This window comes from Coregonus lavaretus (assembly GCF_964263955.1).
Source record: "Coregonus lavaretus genome assembly, chromosome: 15".
NCBI classification, from domain to species: Eukaryota; Metazoa; Chordata; class Actinopteri; order Salmoniformes; family Salmonidae; genus Coregonus; species Coregonus lavaretus.
This window is the reverse complement of record NC_140002.1, coordinates 6,299,037-6,325,638: the sequence shown is the minus strand read 5'-3', so window position 1 is coordinate 6,325,638 and position 26,602 is coordinate 6,299,037. Positions and strand designations below refer to the sequence as shown.

At 42.8% G+C, this 26,602-nt stretch overlaps 1 protein-coding gene across 2 annotated transcripts; it reads left to right on the top strand.

Moving 5' to 3' along the window:
- Positions 1-2,276: 2,276 nt before the first annotated feature.
- Positions 2,277-26,513, top strand: LOC311142658 (janus kinase and microtubule-interacting protein 2-like; the record flags this gene model as incomplete). 2 transcript variants are annotated; one of them, XM_084178312.1, is made up of 20 exons in its annotated part: positions 2,277-2,405; positions 3,216-3,713; positions 4,542-4,751; positions 9,195-9,293; positions 10,746-10,892; positions 11,285-11,431; positions 12,053-12,109; positions 12,223-12,345; positions 12,566-12,694; positions 13,496-13,579; positions 16,401-16,463; positions 16,721-16,819; positions 17,594-17,695; positions 17,993-18,046; positions 18,178-18,243; positions 18,374-18,442; positions 20,717-20,794; positions 21,037-21,240; positions 25,312-25,377; positions 26,463-26,513. In XM_084178312.1, the coding sequence occupies 20 exons, from the start codon at positions 2,277-2,279 to the stop codon at positions 26,511-26,513; spliced, it is 2,475 nt and encodes an 824-aa protein (XP_084034438.1). The 2 variants fall into 2 exon arrangements, with proteins under 2 accessions (XP_084034438.1, XP_084034439.1); XM_084178313.1 differs by lacking the exon at positions 16,401-16,463.
- Positions 26,514-26,602: the final 89 nt, after the last annotated feature.

Below are 26,602 nucleotides of genomic sequence, written 5' to 3'. Positions count from 1 at the left end.
GCCATTCTGTCAATGGATCGCCAGGACTGCCTCCAAACTCCAACATCTCCCTCCGTCACGGTCTTTAGCCTCAGCCAATCATATCAGACCACTGTCATATCTCCTTATGCAAACACACAGCAGCACCATGCTGTGCTCCACTGTATACTACCCCTCCCCCTATAACTGCGGGAAGATGTTTGGGGGTGGTGGTGCTGCGATTCTTTTGTTGTTGCCCGTGCTACAGACAGCTATATCGGTCCGCTAATACAGGACTAGTAAAGGCCCACTGCACTACTTTTGTGAAGAAAAAAACAACAACTTTATACTTTATTTTATTATATTTTGTCCGATTTTTCAGGGGATGCCGTGGCTATGTCTACTCTAATACACACCACCAACACGCTTTCTCTTCTACAACATGTATAGAGTAACATGTGCACAGTGTCATACTTCAAATTGGTCAAATTGGGATGAGTAGGACATTAGTACAGTTAGAAAAACAGTTTGTTTCAACAGTGATTGTTCATAACATTACCCTCTAAAGCTGATGAAACACTGTTCATTTTTTTACGCAATATTGCAGAGCAATTTTGTTGGCAACAGAGTGGGGTTTGAGACACTGGAGCAATGAGCAACATGGACATGAGTAATATATTTCATATGAAGCGAAGTGTGGGGGAGTACTGAGTTACATGTAGTTGAACTGGTAATTTAACTACATTTTGCAGTAGCTTTTTTGGTCGTGGTTAAACTAAATTCTAATCTACGTAGTGTTTTCAGTAGTTAATTACTTTCTTGCCATGTGGGGGTGTAGCTAACTACTGGAACTACACAAGTAGGCAATAATGTAATTATTTTTTCGACATCAGACCTGCCTAATTCTCACTTGAACCATCATTTTTGTGTTTAATAGTCTAAATAACACTTTCTGTTAATACATGACCCCAAAGTGTGATCTGTTCTTGCAATTAGTCGTCTATGATATTTCAGATTTACATATGATAATTTTTCACAAAGTAGTTAGGATGTATTGATCTACTTTTTCAAAGTGACTTGAGTTAAGTGAACAATATTTTTTTCTTAAAGGTAGCTTTAGTGTAGCTTAACTTCTTCCAATGTGAAGTTATTGGTAGCTTAGTAAACTATGTTTTCACAGCTTCCCCAACAATGATGAAGCATATATCAACTTAAAACTCAATTTTCCCACTGATTTACTCATCTCTTATAGCTTGTTGTTGCCTGTTGACTGCCACATCTGTAGACTACTAGAATTTATCAGCTAACAAACAATCAACAAAGAGATGTTGCCCCTGCCCTGGGCATACACTCAACCTTACTGCAAGTCAAGTCAATGCAGACATAAGGATAACTAGATTCAGCAAACTTTTCACTTCACAACTCTAAGCTAGGAAGTTTAAATCGTATTCATCCAGCTAGCCAGCTAATTAAGCATTCAAAAAACTATCTAAATCAAAAAAACGGAATGTAAAATATACATTGCTAGCTAGCGAATTAGCCTGTTTGTCCCATTTAACTCCAACATGGGAGTCGATTTTCTCTTGCTTCAGCTCAAAACGGTCGCCATGTTTTCCTAAATATTTTTGGAACAGCAGACTGATCACATGACCAATGTCGGTGCTCTGATTGGAGGATTCCCAAAAATTGTTGTTGCTCAAGATCCCCAAGATAATAAAAAGTTGCTCATTTTCAATGTAAAATAGTTGCAGCAACCATTGCTGGCAACATTGCCTCAAATAATTGCCTGTGTATCGTGGCCTTAAGACTGTATACTTCTTTGATATTGTGAATTTAATGGATATTTCATATCATGATGTTCAATGATGTGTCCACTGGTCTGCATCTGTGAAATGGGTTGTAACGTTTGGCATTTGGAAAACCACTGGCTTACGCTGTGTCCTGTCTGTAGTCAGCATCTGTGAGGATGAAAACCTGGTCAATTGAAAGACGGGTCAATTTGTACATTTAGGTTTACACACTATGCAGCTGCCTGACTTGTCTAACTCAATGAGCCACTCCTGAACCGTAGCTACTGTCAATACTGGCTCTGCTAGCACCATGCAATTATTTGCTTTACTATCAGACTTGAATAATCAATGTATGTAAACACTTAAGTTGAGATGATCTTCATGATCCTTCAATGACAGTTGTCTAAAATGTTTCCTATTCCTCCCCACACACAGCTCTTCTGTCTACTAAGATCATGAGGAAGAGGAAGAACTGGAAACCACGGAAACCTCAATGAAAGCATTGGAGGAGCTGTAATATTTGACTCAATGGCGAAGAAGGGGCGCACCAAGGGCGAGAAGCCCGAAGCGCTCATCTCTGCTTTACAGGCAGCTAATGAAGATCTCAGGTCCAAACTGACTGACATTCAAATAGAACTGCATCAAGAGAAATGCAAGGTAGGCCACGTTGGAACACTAGATTGCATGTAAATCTTCCCTTCTCAAATACACCTACACTGAGTGTACAAAACATTATGAACACCTGCTCTTTCCATGACATAAACTGACCAGGTGAATCCAGGTGAAAGATATGATCCCTTATTGATGTCACTTGTTAAATACACTTCAATCAGTGTAGATGAAGGGGAGGAGACAGGTTAAAGAAGGATTTTTAAGCCTTGAGACAATTGAGACATGGATTGTGTATGTGTGCCATTCAGAGGGTTAATGGGCAAGACAAAATATTTAAGTGCCTTTGAACGGGGGATGGTAGTAGGTGCCAGGCGCACCAGTTTGTGTCAAGAACTGCAACGCTGCTGGGTTTTTCACACTCAACAGTTTCCCCTGTATATCAGGAATGGTCCACCATCCAAAGAATATACAGCCAACTTGACGCAACTGTGGGAAGCATTAGAGTCAGCATGGGCCAGCATCCCTGTGGAATGCTTTCGACACCTTGTGCAATCAGTATTAATGTTTTGCACACTCAGTGTATAACAGTGTCTTTAACTGCAGATGGCAGGTGTTTTTATGTTGGTAATGAGTTGATTGACAAAGTCCTACAATTTCAGAAGGATCTCATTGAAATTATGACATTTCTTTACTCCTTGGGTCAAAATTGACCCCTGTTGGTGATTTTAGGGTCAATCACTTTATCTACTAAACAGGTGCTAGATCAAGAGATTCGCCTCCGGGCTATATGTAGTCCTCTCTCTGTAGTGTAACCCAGTTATTTTTGTCTCCTCTGCCTCAATCCCCGGGGGCTAGGTGAGTAAGTTGGAGCGTGAGAAGGTGCAGGAGTGCAAGCGCATCCGGGAGCAGGAGCAGCACCGGCACACGGCCACGCTGACAGAGCAGCGGGCCAAATGGCACGAGGAGAAGCAGAAGGAGCTCCAGGCGCTCAGGGAGAACCTGGTCCGCCAGCACGAGCAGGAGCAGGCCCGCACCGCCAAGATCAAGGACCAGGAGAACCAGCGGCTCAAGGCGGCGCTGAGCGCCATGCGGGACGGCAGCGGAGAGAAGGTGCGCACAGCGCTGACCCTGGAGGCCAAGGAGGAGGCGCGGCGCTTCTTCGACGTGGAGAGGGTCAAGCTGCTGCAGGAGATCTCCGAGCTCAAGCAGACCAAGAAACAGACGGACGAGGCGCTCAGCACCATGATCCAAGCGGATAAGATGAAGGCTGGGGACCTGCGCTCCGAGCACCAGATTCACCAGGAACAGATTTCCAAGATCAAGTGGGACAGCGAAAAGGACATCCGCAGACTGGTGAATACTAGCTGAGGGTCTGATTGCGGAATGCATGTCTCGCTAAACACTAGATTTGGCCATAGCTGTTCTTTCTCATTGCTCCATACCGGCAGTTGGGCCAGGAAACATATCTGTCAGAGAGGTTGTGAGCTTCATATAGAGTAGTTTAGTAGGTGTCCTCTGCATTGAAACAAGAGCACTAGGTCTACTGTGATGGAGTCATCTCCATGGATTACGTCATACGAATTATGCAAGTCTGCACATAATAGTGCAGAGCATTGACTCTTGCTAGGATTTTCATTTGAGACAGTTTGGTACAGCAGGAAAATAATCCTGCACTAAAAGGAAATGTGAATGATTATATGCATTATAATTAATGGACATTTTTGTAGGGGTTGATACATTTTTCGTAAGGAAAAGCTAAGTGTGAAATTTCAAAGTGGAAATTACAAACTTCAGAAGCCTTTTTAAATCTACACTACAAGTTTAAAATGTTCTGCGTTGCATGAAGATTCCCCTGCAACAGGGTGATCAAATGAAGATCCTACATTTGTAGCTAATTGTCATGATCCTTATCAAAGCTAGTTGGTATGACTTAGAAGCTTTGTTCCAAAGCAATTAATAAGCAAGGAGTGGCCCTTTTACTTTGGCAAAAGTCAGACTGTGTCACGTTCTTTCCAGGCAGACTTTCACATGATACAATTTTATATATACGGTACATCATACCTTCACATGATACTCTTTTGATTTGATTTTTGAATGGAACTGTGCGCATGTCTGTCATTCCGTCTGTCCCGTCCGTCTCTCTGTGTCTCTGAGTTTCCTGTTTCCTATTCCCTCCTTCAGGTGGATGAGATCAAGTCTAAGGAGCGCACCATCTTCTCTCTGGAGAAGGAGTTGGAGAATGCCATTGGCTTGCTGCAGAAGCTGCAGATGCAGAAGGATGCCCTGGACGACCAGCTGTTCCTGGTCAAGGAGGCAGAGTGTAATCTGGGCAGCCCCAAGAGAGAGATCCCCGGACGGGCTGGGGACGGGGCAGAGCACTGTGGCAGCCCGGTACGACATAGAAAGGCAGAGGGGAACTTGGAAATGGTACAAATGCAGCCTGTAGATTTATAGAAATGTAATAATGAAGCCAGTCCAAAATACATTTGAAATTAATCGGACAATTAACCCATAATGAGAGGTAAAATAGGCCTACACTAGTTTATGTATAGCCAATTGCCACACTCCAATTACCTATTGCCTACTGTATAGGCTATGTATAGAAACAGCCTATGTAGTTTATGCGGAAAAAGCCTGAGACAAATGACATAAACAGAAAAAATATTAAATAAGTCTGTAATTATAATACCATAACTCCTCTCCTCATCCACACGTAGAAACATATTCTTTGCACATTGCAGGACAATTATCAAACTGCTTTCACACAGTGTCAAAAAAACACAGTTTGGGTTTGGCCATTCTCTATACAGTATGAAGGTTTTATGAATCAGATAATACCACAATTTTAATACCAAAAAAGTCCAAACGTTTTTAAAGCCACACTCTATAGTGCCTCACCAACAAAACTTTATCAACAGGGCAAATGCATTCCATCATACAGAATCTTCATATGCAAATATCACCTTTTATGCTCAATGAATTACTTGAAATTATGGTACTATTACTTTTTAAAACATGACAAAAACAGTACTACTAGATATTATGTCAAATAAAATAAAAAATAAAAAAAGTATTTAGGTAAATACGCCTACCTGCTAAAAAGTGCCTGTCATTTTACTACACAATAAAACAAGCTCCTACCTGGTACTGAACTGAGAACTGAAGGGATCTGAAGGGCGTTTTATCTGAAGACGGCTGGTCAGTCAAGAAGACTGCTGGTCAGTCAAGACTGCTAGTCAGTCAAGAAGTCTGTGAGGTTTTAATGCAGTCTCACATTCTGGGTTAGTCATGGTCTGCTTGAAAATCACCTCATGACAGAAAACGATTTGTCTTTGGCTTCTTTTTCTAAAGAGATGTGTCAGTGATATACAGTGGGGAGAACAAGTATTTGATACACTGCCGATTTTGCAGGTTTTCCTACTTACAAAGCATGTAGAGGTCTGTAATTTTTATCATAGGTACACTTCAACTGTGAGAGACGGAATCTAAAACAAAAATCCAGAAAATCACATTGTATGATTTTTAAGTAATTAATATGCATTTTATTGCATGACATAAGTATTTGATCACCTACCAACCAGTAAGAATTCCGGCTCTCACAGACCTGTTTGTTTTTCTTTAAGAAGCCCTCCTGTTCTCCACTCATTACCTGTATTAACTGCACCTGTTTGAACTCGTTACCTGTATAAAAGACACCTGTCCACACACTCAATCAAACAGACTCCAACCTCTCCACAATGGCCAAGACCAGAGAGCTGTGTAAGGACATCAGGGATAAAATTGTAGACCTGCACAAGGCTGGGATGGGCTACAGGACAATAGGCAAGCAGCTTGGTGAGAAGGCAACAACTGTTGGTGCAATTATTAGAAAATGGAAGAAGTTCAAGATGACGGTCAATCACCCTCGGTCTGGGGCTCCATGCAAGATCTCACCTCGTGGGGCATCAATGATCATGAGGAAGGTGAGGGATCAGCCCAGAACTACACGGCAGGACCTGGTCAATGACCTGAAGAGAGCTGGGACCACAGTCTCAAAGAAAACCATTAGTAACACACTACGCCGTCATGGATTAAAATCCTGCAGCGCACGCAAGGTCCCCCTGCTCAAGCCAGCGCATGTCCAGGCCCGTCTGAAGTTTGCCAATGACCATCTGGATGATCCAGAGGAGGAATGGGAGAAGGTCATGTGGTCTGACAAAAATAGAGCTTTTTGGTCTAAACTCCACTCGCCGTGTTTGGAGGAAGAAGAAGGATGAGTACAACCCCAAGAACACCATCCCAACCGTGAAGCATGGAGGTGGAAACATCATTCTTTGGGGATGCTTTTCTACAAAGGGGACAGGACGACTGCACCGTATTGAGGGGAGGATGGATGGGGCCATGTATCGCGAGATCTTGGCCAACAACCTCCTTCCCTCAGTAAGAGCATTGAAGATGGGTCGTGGCTGGGTCTTCCAGCATGACAACGACCCGAAATACACAGCCAGGGCAACTAAGGAGTGGCTCCGTAAGAAGCATCTCAAGGTCCTGGAGTGGCCTAGCCAGTCTCCAGACCTGAACCCAATAGAAAATCTTTGGAGGGAGCTGAAAGTCCGTATTGCCCAGCGACAGCCCCGAAACCTGAAGGATCTGGAGAAGGTCTGTATGGAGGAGTGGGCCAAAATCCCTGCTGCAGTGTGTGCAAACCTGGTCAAGACCTACAGGAAACGTATGATCTCTGTAATTGCAAACAAAGGTTTCTGTACCAAATATTAAGTTCTGCTTTTCTGATGTATCAAATACTTATGTCATGCAATAAAATGCAAATGAATTACTTAAAAATCATACAATGTGATTTTCTGGATTTCTGTTTTAGATTCCGTCTCTCACAGTTGAAGTGTACCTATGATAAAAATTACAGACCTCTATATGCTTTGTAAGTAGGAAAACGTGCAAAATCGGCAGTGTTTCAAATACTTGTTCTCCCCACTGTATATAAATAACTCCAGAAATAAATGTCCTATAAATGTGTAAAATGATACAACTTTATTTTCCTGACAAATCTGTCCCCAACATATTATTTAATTTATAATGTACAGTGGGGAAAAAAAGTATTTGGTCAGCCACCAATTGTGCAAGTTCTCCCACTTAAAAAGATGAGAGAGGCCTGTAATTTTCATCATAGTTACACGTCAACTATGACAGACAAATTGAGAAAAAAAATCCAGAAAATCACATTGTAGGATTTTTAATGAATTTATTTGCAAATTATGGTGGAAAATAAGTATTTGGTCACCTACAAACAAGCAAGATTTCTGGCTCTCACAGACCTGTAACTTCTTCTTTAAGAGGCTCCTCTGTCCTCCACTCGTTACCTGTATTAATGGCACCTGTTTGAACTTGTTATCAGTATAAAAGACACCTGTCCACAACCTCAAACAGTCACACTCCAAACTCCACTATGGCCAAGACCAAAGAGCTGTCAAAGGACACCAGAAACAAAATTGTAGACCTGCACCAGGCTGGGAAGACTGAATCTGCAATAGGTAAGCAGCTTGGTTTGAAGAAATCAACTGTGGGAGCAATTATTAGGAAATGGAAGACATACAAGACCACTGATAATCTCCCTCGATCTGGGGCTCCATGCAAGATCTCACCCCGTGGGGTCAAAATGATCACAAGAACGGTGAGCAAAAATCCCAGAACCACACGGGGGGACCTAGTGAATGACCTGCAGAGAGCTGGGACCAAAGTAACAAAGCCTACCATCAGTAACACACTACGCCGCCAGGGACTCAAATCCTGCAGTGCCAGACGTGTCCCCCTGCTTAAGCCAGTACATGGCCAGGCCCGTCTGAAGTTTGCTAGAGTGCATTTGGATGATCCAGAAGAGGATTGGGAGAATGTCATATGGTCAGATGAAACCAAAATAGAACTTTTTGGTAAAAACTCAACTCGTCGTGTTTGGAGGACAAAGAATGCTGAGTTGCATCCAAAGAACACCATACCTACTGTGAAGCATGGGGGTGGAAACATCACGCTTTGGGGCTGTTTTTCTGCAAAGGGACCAGGTCGACTGATCCGTGTAAAGGAAAGAATGAATGGGGCCATGTATCGTGAAATTTTGAGTGAAAACCTCCTTCCATCAGCAAGGGCATTGAAGATGAAACGTGGCTGGGTCTTTCAGCATGACAATGATCCCAAACACACCGCCCGGGCAACGAAGGAGTGGCTTCGTAAGAAGCATTTCAAGGTCCTGGAGTGGCCTAGCCAGTCTCCAGATCTCAACCCCATAGAAAATCTTTGGAGGGAGTTGAAAGTCTGTGTTGCCCAGCGACAGCCCCAAAACATCACTGCTCTAGAGGAGATCTGCATGGAGGAATGGGCCAAAATACCAGCAACAGTGTGTGAAAACCTTGTGAAGACTTACAGAAAACGTTTGACCTGTGTCATTGCCAACAAAGGGTATATAACAAAGTATTGAGAAACTTTTGTTATTGACCAAATACATATTTTCCACCATAATTTGCAAATAAATTAATTAAAAATCCTACAATGTGATTTTCTGGATTTTTTTTTCTCATTTTGTCTGTCATAGTTGACGTGTACCTATGATGAAAATTACAGGCCTCTCTCATCTTTTTAAGTGGGAGAACTTGCACAATTGGTGGCTGACTAAATACTTTTTTTCCCCACTGTATGTCATTGAAATAATTGATATTATACAACTATTCACAATAATGCATTTGTGTATAATTCACAATAATCCATATAATTCACCCTAATGCATTTTTGTCTTATAGTAGTGAATGTAGTGTGTCGTAACACACCATGCGTTCTGTTTGAACAACCCAGGACATGCGCAGGAACCAGAGGCGCATGGCTGACCTGAACTCCACCATCCGCAAGCTGGAGGACCGAAACTCACTGCTGGTGGACGAGAGGAATGAACTGGTATGATCTGGTCACTCTGAACTCTCCCTACCTTGCAGAGAGCCTGCCAATGAATCACATATTGGGTGCGTCCCAAATGGCTCCCTATTTAGTTTTGACAAGGGCCCAGAGGTTGTAGGCAATAGGGTTCCATTTGGGATGTAACCTTGATCCTCTATCACTGAAGGATAACAATCCTCCTTAATCTGGATTCATTAAACATCCAATGAATGCACCCAGCAAAACACCTGCAAACAATTTACAATTACAGTACCTAGTCTAGACCCCTGCCAAGTTGACACACTGGACTGAGCTGAACTCTATATCCCTCCATCTCCCTCCATATCCCTCCATCTCCCTCCATATCCCTCCATATCCCTCCATCTCCCTCCATCTCCCTCCATATCCCTCCATCTCCCTCCATATCCCTCCATCTCCCTCCATCTCCCTCCATATCCCTCCATCTCCCTCCATATCACTCCATCTCCCTCCATATCCCTCCATCTCACTCCATCTCCCTCCATCTCACTCCATCTCACTCCATCTCCCTCCATATCCCTCCATCTCATTCCATCTCCCTCCATATCCCTCCATCTCCCTCCATCTCCCTACATCTCACTCCATCTCCCTCCATATCCCTCCATCTCCCTCCATCTCACTCCATCTCCCTCTATCTCCCTCCATATCCCTCCATCTCCCTCCATATCCCTCCATCTCCCTCCATATCCCTCCATATCCCTCCATCTCCCTCCATATCCCTCCATATCCCTCCATATCCCTCCATCTCCCTCCATCTCCCTCCATATCCCTCCATATCCCTCCATCTCCCTCCATATCCCTCCATCTCCCTCCATATCACTCCATCTCCCTCCATATCCCTCCATCTCACTCCATCTCCCTCCATCTCACTCCATCTCACTCCATCTCCCTCCATATCCCTCCATCTCACTCCATCTCACTCCATCTCCCTCCATCTCCCTCCATATCCCTCCATCTCACTCCATCTCCCTCCATATCCCGCCATCTCCCTCCATCTCCCTCCATATCCCTCCATCTCCCTCCATCTCACTCCATCTCACTCCATCTCCCTCCATCTCCCTCCATATCCCTCCATAATCCTCCATCTCCCTCCATCTCACTCCATCTCCCTCCATATCCCTCCATCTCCCTCCATCTCACTCCATCTCCCTCCATCTCACTCCATCTCACTCCATCTCACTCCATCTCCCTTTTCCCCCTTCTATTCTATCTTCATTGCCATCTATCGCTCCATGTCGCTATCTCACTCTGTCTCTCTCTCTGTATGTCCCTCCTCTCTCTCCCTCTCGCGCTCTCTTTTCTCTCTCTGTCTGTCTGTCTGTCTCTCTGTCTCCTCTCTCTCTCCCTCTCCCTCTCACTCTCTCTTTTCTCTCTCTCTTTTTCACTCTCTCTCTCTCTTTCTCTCTCTCTTTTCTCTCTCTCTCACCCTCTCAGCTGAAGCGTGTGCGGGAGTCGGAGAAGCAGTGCAAGCCCATGTTGGAAAAGAACAAGGTGCTGAATAAGAGGAACGATGACCTCAGCCAGACCCTGCAGCGCATGGAAGAGAAACTCAAAGGCCTGGCCAAGGAGAACCTGGAGATGGTGAGTGGCATAGAAATAGAACTACAGACCATTGATTTAAATGGAAAATTCCCATTCTAGTAATTATATTTCTATGGTGAGTGGCATCATTGCACAGATCTCAACACAATTAGGGCTCCAATAGTTTAGTACAATAACAATAATAATAATACAAGCATGCCTCAATAGCTCAGTGTTTATGAAGACTGTCTGCAACACATTGGCTACAATTACAGTCCTTATCAAAGTACAGTCTGCATTAGTCTTGTGGATTTAGAAGTCCACGATCTTGCAGCTTTGTCAACCACCACAAATCTACGTTATTAATGATGAGCCCATACTGAGCGATATAGAGGGTTGTTTAACTCCACTACAACTCGTTCCACTCACAAACGTCTTTTCTGTTTCTGTAGAAGGAGAAGATCAGCTCCCACCCGCCGCTGAAGAAAGCCAACTGTAAGTCTCTGAATGATCTGGACCAGGCGCATGATGACCAGGAGATTGAGTTCCTCAAGCTGCAGGTGCTGGAGCAACAAAGCATGATCGACGAGCTGACAAGAGTGAGTTCTCCTTTTACAAATTTGAATTCCCCACTTCTTTTTTTTAAACAAAGTTTATTTTGGGATATTCAAGGTATTATTTACAATGTAAAGAACATACAAATACATTTTGTAAAATAGTACATTTTACAAATAGACATTCACTTCTAAAATGAATCAAGGTGTTGATTTACTTACTAATCTCTGTGGAACCCACAACCAAATCTTGCGTACACTGACCATCTAGCATTTACTGTATGTTAACAGTCTGTCACAAGAGACAATTGATTTACTAACTAAACTTAACACAAGAGAACTGGTGGACACAGTATCTGACTCTTTTGCTCTTTGCCAGATACAATTGGCTGATCTCATGAAATGTATCCATTGTTGCTGAAGTTGTATGTTTGTTTGTTGGTAGTTCTTAAATGGAAAAGTCTTAACGGTATCTTTGGGATGTCCCAACTCTGACATCACCCCATTGAAGTTGAAATTTAAAAAGGTTAAGGTAAGGGTTAAGGTTAGGGTTAAGGTTAGTTAAGGGTTATGGTTAGGGTAGGGATTAAAGTTAGGGTTTATGGTAGGAACGTCCCAAGGATGCCGGATAGCACTAACCGTTCTTACATGCTCTATATATTTCAGGATAGGGAAAAACTCTTGCGGAAGAAGAGGCATAAACGAAGCAACAGACCAATAAAGGTAGAGTTTTTTCTTCCCATGACAACACAAAGAAAAGATCTGTACAATAATACAGTTATCTGCCTTGAGAAATATCTGATTTCCCAACAATCCTGTGATCTCTCCCTACACAGAGGCACATTGTAGTGGACACCTTCTTTGGATACGATGAGGAATCCATGGACTCAGAGACATCCTCCGTGGCTTCGTTTCGCATGGACCGCACTCCAGCCACCCCTGATGAAGACCTGGATGAGGTGAGACCTGTTCACATCACAGGAAATAGACACAGCCCCTGGGTGGGGAAGGAACTTTATTTACAATAAGTGATCAATAACCTTTGCACAAGCAACAGCAGCACATCAGCATCTACTTTCACTGAACCAATGAGTTTCTAATCTCTCTATCCATAATTCCTCTTCCTGGCTTTCCTCCCAATGTCTTCTCTCTAACCCTGGGGTCCGTTCATGGTCACAGGGACTGGCCAACGAGGAGTCGGAGCTGCGCTTCAGGCAGCTGACCAGAGAGTACCAGGCCTTACAGAGGGCATACGCCCTTCTACAGGAACATCAAGGGGGCCTTCTAGACGCTGAGATTGAAGCTAAGGTACAGTGCCACTGCCATTAATGTTAACTTAAATATGACTGCCATTAATGTTAACTTAAATATCACTGCCATTAATGTTAACTTAAATATCACTGCCATTAATGTTCAGTTAAATATCACTGCCATTAATGTTCAGTTACATATTACTGCCATTCATGTTCAGTTAAAAATCACTGCCATTAATATTAACTTAAATATCACTGCCATTAATGTTCAGTTAAATATCACTGCCATTAATGTTCAGTTAAATATCACTGCCATTAATGTTCAGTTAAATATCACTCCCATTAATGTTCAGTTAAATATCACTGCCATTAAAGGTGGAATCTGTACTTGGTGAAACTGCCTCATCCATTTGCAATATTACAACAACAAAGTATTTACTTCAAACAGCAAACACTGTTTTTTTCCCTCAGACATAATTGCACGAGCGACGGAACAGTAGAGTATGTACAGCGGATGCTCCTCTCCTCCGTTTCATCAACAAAGACAATAAAACATGCGCTGGGGCAAACAGTGGCACTGTTTCACCTCATGCTGATATACGCTTTAATGTTCAGTGAAATATCACCCACATAAGATTGTATTTTGCCATCATCTGGGGCAATAGGGATGGGGTCATACCAGATTGGTTTCTGTATTCAGTAAAATGTTGATACAACTGCATAAGCAGTCTAGACTGAGTGTACATATACCCCACTACAACTACAACACTGTTCATGCGTTCTAAAACAACACCACCCGTCACAATCAGCTGTATCCAGTGGTTGATGTTAATGTGGAAAATGTTGTGTGTCCCAGGCTCAGGAGCAGCTACATGCAGACATTCTCAGGTACAAGGCCAAGATAGAAGACCTGGAGAAGGAGCTCGCCCACAAAGGACAGGTAAATGACATTATCCCCAATACAGACAGACCAACACTAAGACATGGGCTGCATCCCAAATGGCACCGTGAGGGAAAAAAGTCTTTGATCCCCTGCTGATTTTGTACGTTTTCCCACTGACAAAGAAATGATCAGTCTATAATTTTAATGGTAGGTTTATTTGAACTGTGAGAGACAGAATAAAAACAAAAAAATCCAGAAAAACGCATGTCAAAAATGTTATAAATTGATTTGCATTTTAATGAGGGAAATAAGTATTTGACCCCCTCTCAATTAGAAAGATTTCTGGCTCCCAGGTGTCTTTTATACAGGTAACGAGCTGAGATTAGGAGCACACTCTTAAAGGGAGTGCTCCTAATCTCAGTCTGTAACCTGTATAAAAGACACCTGTCCACAGAAGCAATCAATCAATCAGATTCCAAACTCTCCACCATGGCAAAGACCAAAGAGCTCTCCAAGGATGTCAGGGACAAGATTGTAGACCTACACAAGGCTGGAATGGGCTACAAGACCATCGCCAAGCAGCTTGGTGAGAAGGTGACAACAGTTGGTGCGATTATTCGCAAATGGAAGAAACACAAAATAACTGTCAATCTCCCTCGGCCTGGGGCGCCATGCAAGATCTCACCTCGTGGAGTTGCAATGATCATGAGAACGGTGAGGAATCAGCCCAGAACTACACAGGAGGATCTTGTCAATGATCTCAAGGCAGCTGGGACCATAGTCACCAAGAAAACAATTGGTAACACACTACGCCGTGAAGGACTGAAATCCTGCAGCGCCCGCAAAGTCCCCCTGCTCAAGAAAGCACATATACAGGCCCGTCTGAAGTTTGCCAATGAACATCTGAATGATTCAGAGGAGAACTGGGTGAAAGTGTTGTGGTCAGATGAGACCAAAATGGAGCTCTTTGGCATCAACTCAACTCGCCGTGTTTGGAGGAGGAGGAATGCTGCCTATGACCCCAAGAACACCATCCCCACCGTCAAACATGGAGGTGGAAACATTACGCTTTGGGGGTGTTTTTCTGCTAAGGGGACAGGACAACTTCACCGCATCAAAGGGACGATGGACGGGGCCATGTACTGTCAAATCTTGGGTGAGAACCTCCTTCCCTCAGCCAGGGCATTGAAAATGGGTCGTGGATGGGTATTCTAGCATGACAATGACCCAAAACACATGGCCAAGGCAACAAAGGAGTGGTTCAAGAAGAAGCACATTAAGGCCCTGGAGTGGCCTAGCCAGTCTCCAGAACTTAATCCCATAGAAAATCTGTGGAGGGAGCTGAAGGTTTGAGTTGCCAAACGTCAGCCTAAAAACCTTAATGACTTGGAGAAGATCTGCAAAGAGGAGTGGGACAAAATCCCTCCTGAGATGTGTGCAAACCTGGTGGCCAACTACAAGAAACGTCTGACCTCTGTGATTGCCAACAAGGGTTTTGCCACCAAGTACTAAGTCATGTTTTGCAGAGGGGTCAAATACTTATTTCCCTCATTAAAATGCAAATCAATTTATAACATTTTTGACATGCGTTTTTCTGGATTTTTTTGTTGTTATTCTGTCTCTCACTGTTCAAATAAACCTACCATTAAAATTATAGACTGATCATGTCTTTGTCAGTGGGCAAACGTACAAAATCAGCAGGGGATCAAATACTTTTTTCCCTCACTGTATATAATGTACTACTTTTGACCAGGGTCCAGGGCTCTGTTTGGCGAAAGTAGTTCACTATAAAGGGAATGGGGTGCCATTTGAGATGGATCCTACGACATGTCCCAGTCGCATGGATGGCTTGTACTGTACGTGACCATAGTTATTATGCAATTATTTACGTACTAGGAGTACCAAATGAAACAGGGCTGTGAAAATGTAATTATAACTCCAAAGAGTGTTGGACTGTTAATAATGATTAGTCTTGGTGACCAAGAGGAAAAGTCAATTAATGGTATTGATTCGGTTGCCCCACAACAGAGAACAATTTTGAATAGGGTTCTGATTGACGCTAGTGTTTCATACACTGTGGGTCAGATCAGTTAACAAACTCAAATGCTATCCATAATGGAATAGCTACACTGAGTGGACAGAACATTAAGAACACCTGCTTTTCCCATGACATAGACTGACCAGGTGAATCCAGGTGAAGGCTATGATCCCTTATTGATGTCACTTGTTAACTCTTAAGATGAAGGGGAGGAGACGGGGAGGAGACATTTTTAAGCCTTGAGGCAATTGAGACATGGATTGTGTGTGTGTGCCATTCCGAGGGTAAATGGGCAAGACAAAAGTTTTAAGTGCCTTTGAACGGGGTATGGTAGTAGGTCCCAGGCGCACCGGTTTGTGTCAAGAACTGCAACGCTGCTGGGTTTTTCACGCTCAACAGTTTCCTGTGTGTATGAAGGATGGTCCATCACCCAAAGGACATCCAGCCAACTTGACACAACCGTGGGAAGCATTGGAGTCAACATTGGCCAGCATCCCTGTGGAACGCTTTCAACACCTTGTAGAGTCCATGCCCCGACAAATTGAGGCTGTTCTGAGGGCAAAACGGGGTGCAACTCAATAGTAGGAAGGTGTTCCTAATGTTTTGTACACTCAGTGTATGATATCGATCTACGGGAGCATATATATTATTATATTATATTATGTTATAATATATTGTTATTATATATAGATGTTAGATATTTCATAAGACAAGCCTCATCAGTATGGTGCAACCAGAGAAATAGACTGGTAAACTCATTGGTACACTCATTCTAATTCCATGGTTATAAGTAACAAAAGACAATGTTTCCCTCATTGAAACTGGTTTCCCCTCTCGCAGGACTCCAAGTGGGTAGGGGAGAAACAGCTGTTCTTCAGGAGGAATCAGGAGCTGCTGGAAAAGGTCTGTCCTGCTATGATATCATTTATATAATAATAATATTGCATTACACCATTCATCATCACATGGAAGCACTTTACTTTCTGCAGTAAAGTCAACTCACCTCGCCCTCCACTAACGTCCACTTCCGAGAAGGGTGATGCATGGTAGCCATTTTGGATCTGAACATTCACTATGCACCACTTGATATTGCAGAGGGTATGGAAGTCCATGCTACTGGCAGGCTCTGACCTTCATGCTATCCCTCTGGTCTTCTGCAGGTGGAGAAGTTAGATGCAAAATGTGGTCGACAGCAACAGGAGCTGCAAGATTCCAAGGACCAGAATGAGCTCCTAGAATTCAGAATACTGGAACTAGAGGTGGGCATGGTTTTGACATGTTAATGAAGCATACTGTACATTTGAATGGAATCACAGCTGTTTACTTAAATAAAAATGTTTAAGATCAGTGGTGGACTAGGTAAATATATAATGAGTTTGTAATATTCCCATCAATAGAACAGAGAGACACATGATGCACATTACTTCAGGCTTGTTTGGGGAACCTCTGTATTCAGTGTTACAGTTGCTCAGCTCAGTGTTTCTCAGCCCCAACAGACACACACACACACACACACAAACACTGTGTAGGCTATTTTCTCTGTCCCGAGCACATCTAGGCCCTGGCCGTGCGGAGCATGATAATTCCTGCCCCGAGACTTACAGCCCAGCACTGCTTGCTGCTTCTGCCAAAATGCTAATCAATTGCAGTTTTTTTCATGGCCAGGCTCAGACACAGGCCTTTGTACATTCTGTGCTGCAGTGCAGATACTGCAATAAGCCCCCAAAAGGATGGTGCTTCCATCTACTGGATGAAGAATAGAAAAGCAGAAAATACCCCTGCACTGAATCCCTCCAGTCTTTTTTGTCCAATCATTAAAAAATAATTATATATGTTTTATTGTCACATACAACGGATAGGTGCAGTGAAATGTATTGTTTTACAAGGTCAGCCATAGTAGTAAGGCACCCCTGGAGCAAATTAGGGTTAAGTGCCTTGCTCAAGGGCACATCGACAGATTTTTCACCTTGTCGGTTCCATCCTTTTAACCGATGCTTTTAACTGATTAAATAAATGTCCTTTTCGTCCTGTAGGAGCGTGAGCGGAAGTCCCCTCCGTTTAATCATCTCCGCATGCATCCGTTCTCCGAGGGTGTCAGCGCCCTACAGATCTACTGTATGAAGGAAGGAGTGAAGGTATAACCCATCTCAATAATATCTAATAGCGTTGTAACATTTTACATTTTAGTCATTTAGCAGACGCTCTTATTAGCGACTTACAATTAGTGCATTCATCTTAAGATAGCTAGGTGAGACAACAACACATCACAATCATATCAAGTACATTTTCCATCAACAAAGTATTTATCAGTAAAGTCAGTGCTTGTAGGAAAAGACAAGTGTTTTTTTCTTATAACATGTGATATTTTGTCTTCCTGCAAAACAATGTCAGGTGAAATATGATGCTGATTGTTTATTTCAATCCTTTCCCAGGATGTCTGTGTACCTGACCTGATCAAGCTCCTAGACATTCTGGGTGATAACGGGGTAAGTCTGTTTGAAAGGGCTCTATAATATGTTGTTGCTGATGTTTTGCTAATGTTTTCCAATCACTCCTCCTTTTCGCGAATGATTGAAAATCAAGATTCTTTAACCTTATTTTTATTAATTTTTTTCAGAACTTACGAAATGAGGAGCAAGTGGCCATTATTCAAGCTAGCACTGTCCTCTCTCTTGCTGAAAAGGTATGCCAATACAAAACAAATATTGTTGCTTAGTTCAAAGTAACTTGTAAGCAGTATCATAGCCATTCATGTAGCATTGTTATTTATCGAAGTCGTTGTTGTGCATTGTGGTGTCTTTGTCTTCCCCTAGTGGATACAACAGATCGAGGGAACAGAGGCAGCACTGCACCAGAAGATGATTGACCTGGAGCTAGAGATGGTGAGTCTCTTCAACATTCACATCCCTCACTCACTGTCACTTCACACTAGCTCGGCTTGACTTGAGAAGTTTTTACTGCGTTTCATGAAATTAAAATGTCATATTGCTGCTTATGTGGTTTATGGGTGGCAGGTAGACTAGCGGTTAAGAGCGTTGGGCCAGTAACTGAAAGGTCGCTGCTTTGAATCCCTCAGCCGACTAGGTGAAAAATCAGCCGATGTGCCCTTGGGCAAGGCACTTAACACTAATTGCTCCTGTATGTCGCTCTGGATAAGAGCCTCTGCTAAATGACGTAAATGAAGAGTGTATGTGCACAAGATATTTACTATCCTGTGTTCCTGGTTCCCTCCCAGTCTTGTCAATATCGCTGAGATGTTTCCACTATTCCAGGTTTGTAACTGTGACACAAGCAGGATGTTTGTTGTAATTTCGCAGAACCAGACGAGTGTGTCTCTGAATATTGCATACAGTATTACAAGTCTGGCACATGTTGTGTAATATGTAAATACAGTGGTGTGAAAAAGGGTTTGCCCCCTTCCTGATTTGTTATTTGTTTGCATGTTTGTCACACTTAAATGTTTCAGATCATCAAACAAATTTAAATATTAGTCAAAGATAACACAAGTAAACACAAAATGCAGTTTTGAAATGAAGGTTGTTATTATTAAGGGAAAACAAAATCCAAGTGATTGCCCCCTACAACCTAATAACTGGTTGGGCCACCCTTAGCAGCAACAACTGCAATCAAGCGTTTGCGATAACTTGCAATGAGTCTTTTACAGCGCTGTGGAGGAATTTTGGCCCACTCATCTTTGCAGAATTGTTGTAATTCAGCCACATTGGAGGGTTTGAGCATGAACTGCCTTTTTAAGGTCATGCCACAGCATCTCAATAGGATTCAGGTCAGGACTTTGACTAGGCCACTCCAAAGTCTTCATTTTGTTTTTCTTCAGCCATTCAGAGGTGGACTTGCTGGTGTGTTTTGGATAATTGTCCTGCTGCAGAACCCAAGTTCGCTTCAGCTTGAGGTCACAAACTGATGGCCGGACATTCTCCTTCAGGATTTTTTGGTAGACAGCAGAATTCATGGTTCCATTTATCACAGCAAGTCTTCCAGGTCCTGAAGCAGCAAAACAGGCCCAGACCATCACACTACCACCACCATATTTTACTGTTGGTATGATGTTCTTTTTCTGAAATGCGGTGTTACTTTTACGCCAGATGTAATGGGACACACACCTTCCAAAAAGTTCAACTTTTGTCTCGTCAGTCCACAGAGTATTTTCCCAAAGGTCTTGGGGATCATCAAGATGTTTTCTGGCAAAAATGAGACAAGCCTTAATGTTATTTTTGCTCAGCAGTGGTTTTCGTCTTGGAACTCTGCCATGCAGGCCATTTTTGCCCAGTCTCTTTTTTATGGTGGAGTCATGAACACTGACCTTAACTGAGGCAAGTGTGGCCTGCAGCTCTTTGGATGTTGTTGTGGGGTCTTTTGTGACCTCTTGGATGAGTCGTCGCTGCGCTCTTGGGGTAATTTTGGTCGGCCGGCCACTCCTGGGAAGGTTCACCACTGTTCCATGTTTTCGCCATTTGTGGATAATGGCTCTCACTATGGTTCGCTGGAGTCCCAAAGCTTTAGAAATGGCTTTATAACCTTTTCCAGACTGATGGATCTCAATTACTTTCTTTCTCATTTGTTCCTGAATTTCTTTGGATCTCGGCATGATGTCTAGCTTTTGAGGATCTTTTGGTCTACTTCACTTTGTCAGGCAGGTCCTATTTAAGTGATTCCTTGATTGAGAACAGGTGTGGCAGTAACCAGGCCTGGGTGTGGCTAGAGGAATTGAACTCAGGTGTGATAAACCACAGTTGAGTTGTGTTATAACAGGGGGGCAAACACTTTTTCACACAGGGCCATGTAGGTTTGGATTTTGTTTTCCCTTAATAATAACAACCTTCATTTCAAAACTGCATTTTGTGTTTACTTGTGTTATCTTTGACTAATATTTAAATTTGTTTGATGATCTGAAACATTTAAGTGTGACAAACATGCAAACAAATAACAAATCAGGAAGGGGGCAAACACTTTTTCACACCACTGTATTGTTTCATGTTTGTGTGGAAGAGATGCTCAAAGAACTATAAGGCGTATAGACAACACTACCTGTGTCACTACCTGTTGTTGTGATGTTAGGGATTGGTGACGATGGTACTGTCTTCTTCAGTCACAGTATTGAGATCAGAGCACTGACCAGAGAGCACTGTCCCCCACAGGAGATGTTCTGCAAGCAGAAAGGCTATCTGGAGGAGGAGCTGGACTACAGGAAGTCAGCCCTGGATCAGGCCTACACGGTAACTGTTGCATTCCCCCTCATTCAACCGCCTGCCTTTAAATACAGGATGACTTTTTTGTTGGCTGCAAACGTGTTACATTTCAAATGAACTTTGAACATACTCTAAGTGTAACATAGATTGTTGTGCGTGTGCAGTACAACCCCTCTCCCCTAGCCAGTACCGACTTGTAGATGATGGCTATCTACATACATAATATTATCGTCACTTTGGTTAACTACCCCCTCAACCTCCCCTAACAGCAAATCCAGGAGCTGGAGGCTACTCTGTACAACGCACTGCAGCAGGACAAGGTGATCGGGTACGGCGAGCCTCTGAGTGACATGCAGAAGGACGAGCTACGTACGTCCGTGGAGAAGCTACGCAGACAGATGCTGAGGAAGAGCAGAGAGTTTGACTGTCAGGTCCTAGCTGAGAGGATGGAGCTGCTCCACCAGGCCCATCAGGTACAATATACAGTCACACAATATATACCATTCAGCTGACGTTTTTGTCAGTGGGGAAAAAAAGTATTTAGTCAGCCACCAATTGTGCAAGTTCTCCCACTTAAAAAGATGAGAGAGGCCTGTAATTTTCATCATAGGTACACGTCAACTATGACAGACAAAATGAGGAAAAGAAATCCAGAAAATCACATTGTAGGATTTTTAATGAATTTATTTGCAAATTATGGAGAAAAATAAGTATTTGGTCAATAACAAAAGTTTCTCAATACTTTGTTATATACCCTATGTTGGCAATGACACTGGTCAAACGTTTTCTGTAAGTCTTCACAAGGTTTTCATACACTGTTGCTGGTATTTTGGCCCATTCCTCCATGCAGATCTCCTCTAGAGCAGTGATGTTTTGGGGCTGTCGCTGGGCAACACGGACTTTCAACTCCCCCAAAGATTTTCTATGGGGTTGAGATCTGGAGACTGGCTAGGCCACTCCAGGACCTTGAAATGCTTCTTACGAAGCCACTCCTTCGTTGCCCGGGCGGTGTGTTTGGGATCATTGTCATGCTGAAAGACCCAGCCACGTTTCATCTTCAATGCCCTTGCTGATGGAAGGAGGTTTTCACTCAAAATCTCACGATACATTGTCCCATTCATTCTTTCCTTTACACGGATCAGTTGTCCTGGTCCCTTTGCAGAAAAACAGCCCCAAAGCATGATGTTTCCACCCCCATGCTTCACAGTAGGTATGGTGTTCTTTGGATGCAACTCAGCATTCTTTGTCCTCCAAACACGACGAGTTGAGTTTTGACCAAAAAGTTCTATTTTGGTTTCATCTGACCATATGACATTCTCCCAATCCTCTTCTGGATCATCCAAATGCACTCTAGCAAACTTCAGACGGGCCTGGACATGTACTGGCTTAAGCAGGGGGACACGTCAGCACTGCAGGATTTGAGTCCCTGGCGGCGTAGTGTGTTACTGATGGTAGGCTTTGTTACTTTGGTCCCAGCTCTCTGCAGGTCATTCACTAGGTCCCCCCGTGTGGTTCTGGGATTTTTGCTCACCGTTCTTGTGATCATTTTGACCCCAAGGGGTGAGATCTTGCGTGGAGCCCCAGATCGAGGGAGATTATCAGTGGTCTTGTATGTCTTCCATTTCCTAATAATTGCTCCCACAGTTGATTCCTTCAAACCAAGCTGCTTACCTATTGCAGATTCAGTCTTCCCAGCCTGGTGCAGGTCTACAATTTTGTTTCTGGTGTCCTTTGACAGCTCTTTGGTCTTGGCCATAGTGGAGTTTGGAGTGTGACTGTTTGAGGTTGTGGACAGGTGTCTTTTATACTGATAACAAGTTCAAACAGGTGGCATTAATACAGGTAACGAGTGGAGGACAGAGGAGCCTCTTAAAGAAGAAGTTACAGGTCTGTGAGAGCCAGAAATCTTGGTTGTTTGTAGGTGACCAAATACTTATTTTCCACCATAATTTGCAAATAAATTCATAAAAAATCCTACAATGTGATTTTCTGGATTTTTTTTCCTCAATTTGTCTGTCATAGTTGACGTGTACCTATGATGAAAATTACAGGCCTCTCTCATCTTTTTAAGTGGGAACACTTGCACAATTGGTGGCTGACTAAATACTTTTTTCCCCCACTGTACATGTAACGTTACATTTTCATATGGGTGGCGCCAGTGGGAATCAAACCCACTATCCATTCAGACTACCAGAAATGTATTATGCGTCAACGAGTAAACTCCCTTTGATGACTCAACATGAGACATGACTCAACAGATGAGGACAGTCTGTTGGACTTGCAGCTGAAACTATGTTTTCTCTATGAGTAGCCTTGTCTGAGACTTTAGACCTGAAGCTTTGTGTTAGTGGACACACATTTCTTAGTCACAGAGGCAACCCATGGTCGTTACCTGTTGGTTACACCAAGGTATTCTCATTCCTAATCCTATGGTGGTTACACCAAGGTATTCTCATTCCTAATCCTATGGTGGTTACACCAAGGTATTCTCATTCCTAATCCTATGGTGGTTACACCAAGGTATTCTCATTCCTAATCCTATGGTGGTTACACCAAGGTATTCTCATTTCTAATCCTATGGTGGTTACACCAAGGTATTCTCATTCCTAATCCTATGGTGGTTACACCAAGGTATTCTCATTCCTAATCCTATGGTGGTTACACCAAGGTATTCTCATTCTTAACCCTATGGTGGTTACACCAAGGTATTCTCATTTCTAATCCTATGGTGGTTACACCAAGGTATTCTCATTCCTAATCCTATGGTGGTTACACCAAGATATTCTCATTCCTAATCCTATGGTGGTTACACCAAGGTATTCTCATTCCTAATCCTATGGTGGTTACACCAAGGTATTCTCATTCCTAATCCTATGGTGGTTACACCAAGGTATTCTCATTCCTAATCCTATGGTGGTTACACCAAGGTATTCTAATTCCTAATCCTATGGTGGTTACACCAAGGTATTCTCATTTCTAATCCTATGGTGGTTACACCAAGGTATTCTCATTCCTAATCCTATGGTGGTTACACCAAGGTATTCTCATTCCTAATCCTATGGTGGTTACACCAAGGTATTCTAATTTCTAATTATATGGTGGTTACACCAAGGTATTCTCATTCCTAATCATATGGTGGTTACACCAAGGTATTCTCATTCTTAACCCTATGGTGGTTACACCAAGGTATTCTCATTTATAATCCTATGGTGGTTACACCAAGGTATTCTCATTCCTAATCCTATGGTGGTTACACCAAGGTATTCTCATTCCTAATCCTATGGTGGTTACACCAAGGTATTCTCATTCCTAATCCTATGGTGGTTACACCAAGGTATTCTCATTCCTAATCCTATGGTGGTTACACCAAGGTATTCTCATTCCTAATCCTATGGTGGTTACACCAAGGTATTCTCATTCCTAATCCTATGGTGGTTACACCAAGGTATTCTCATTCCTAATTCTATGGTGGTTACACCAAGGTATTCTAATTTCTAATTATATGGTGGTTACACCAAGGTATTCTCATTCCTAATCCTATGGTGGTTACACCAAGGTATTCTCATTCCTAATCCTATGGTGGTTACACCAAGGTATTCTCATTCCTAATCCTATGGTGGTTACACCAAGGTATTCTCATTCCTAACCCTATGGTGGTTACACCAAGGCCAAGGCAGACAGTCACACCAGTAGAACCCTGATGCACCTGCATAGGAGTCAACATATGGCATACACTTAACTTGAGGGATTCACACCTGCACCCGCTTTGATGAAAGAAAGGTCAATAAAGTACAGTATGTCCATAAAGAACAGAAGGATGACAGGACTTTCACAGCTTCTCAGTCCTAACATCTGTTCAAGACTTAGTATGCAACACTCACACCTGACATTGACTTGATATTGTTACTCTAAGCAGTTACAACATTTAACAGAATACAGCATATGTTTACTGGAATGAACATGAGGTTGTTCAACCCTAAATTGTAATTTACTGTAACATGGAAGAAAGAAGATGCAGCTGCTTCAGTTCCTAAATGCTACTGTAGAGGGCGATGTTCCATTGATTTACAGTTTACACTGGCTGAGTCACTCCAGGGGGTAGCAGAATCATGTGCCAGCCTCTCACACACACCCAGCTGGTGAACCCCTTACCAGGCTACTCCAAGGGCAGATCTATCAGCATACCTGTCTCACCCATAGTTTTACACAAAGCATTTATTGTTTCAATAAACCATGCCACAGGCAGATGCTCCAATGAAACCCCAAATGTATCTAAATAATTTTCACTGATTCACCAAAACTGTAATACTGAAAATACATGTGTACCTGACTGTACAATACATATATGTTTTCCTAACGTTTGTTGTAACGTTTATTTATATTTCCAGCAGTGATTCAAAAGTGTATGTAAAATATACATTTATGGAGCATATTTGTGTTGGCTTGGCATACAGTTATTTCAGCTATAGCATGCAGTGTTACTGTTGAATAGATGTAATATACTCACTAAGGGAACAACAATATTTACTTTACAATATTTTCAGAGAATCCGGGACCTGGAGGATAAGACAGACATTCAGAGGAGACAAATTAAGGATCTGGAGGAGAAGGTAAGATGGCCGTCAGAGTTATTTACTGTCACACAGGTTTTGCTCTCTCCTCTCCCCTGTCGGCTATAAACTGGCTATAACTGAGTGTGTCCCAAATGCCATCCTATTTCCTATCTAGTCCTATGGACCCTAGTTAAAAGTAGTGCACGATATAGGAAATAGTTTACGATTTTTGGAACTCAGCCCCTATGATGCTTCTCTGACCTGAAGGGGCCTGTTAAAAGATTAAATATAATGTGTTGTTATCCCTAAGGCTTTCCCCCTGACTGACATTCAGTCTGCCTTCTCCTTATAGTATCCTTACAGTCAAGCATCAGTCAGACCTATGTCCCGCTGAACCCCACATCACTGACTAGTTCATGAACCAAACATAATAAGGCGTGGCCAGTAGTTCTGCTTCCATTGTTGCACGATACAGAGGGGAATGTGCGGTTTGGTCAGGTCAGCACGTATAGTCAGGACCTCGGCCCTGTCAGAGTTAAAGTTGTATATGAACCAAGTTGTACATGACTCAGAGACTCAGAATGTATTTTACTGTAGTTCTGTTATGGCTATGCTCTGTTTGACACCATAGTGGCTAGCCATATCAGGACTAGTTTTCTCTGTAAGAAATTTGCTATTTAAATAAAGTTCAATTGATTGATTAATTGATAGTTCCCCTACCTGGTAGGACAGTTTCTTTGTAACTTTCTTAAGCGTCCTCTGTTTCTGCTTGTAACTAACATGTCTTCTGTTTTTCTGACTCTCTCCTCTCTCTCTCTCTCTCTCTCTCACGCTCTCTCTGTCTCTTCTCTCTCTCCTCTCTCTCTCTTTCTCTCTCTCTCTCTCTTTCTCTCTTTCTCTCTTTCTCTCTCTCTCCTCTCTCTCTGTCTCTCTGTCGCTCTCTCTCTTTCACTCTCTCTCCTCTATCTCTCTCTCCTCTCTCTCTCTCTCTCTCTCCTCTCTCTCTCTCTGTCTGTCACTGTCTCTCTCTCTCCTCTCTCTCTCCTCTCTCTCTCTCCGCTATATCTCTCCTCTATCTCTCTCTCTCCTCTCTCTCTCTCCTCTCTCTCTCTCCTCTCTCTCCTCTCTCTCTCTCTCTGTAGTTTTTGTTTCTGTTCTTGTTCTTTTCTCTTGCCTTTATCCTTTGGCCTTGATGTCTGTGACATCTCCTGCAGCAGAGGTGAGTCTGGCCTGGTAAATAAACTCAAGAGAATCTTCTCATCTTCCTCTCTGCACTCATCTG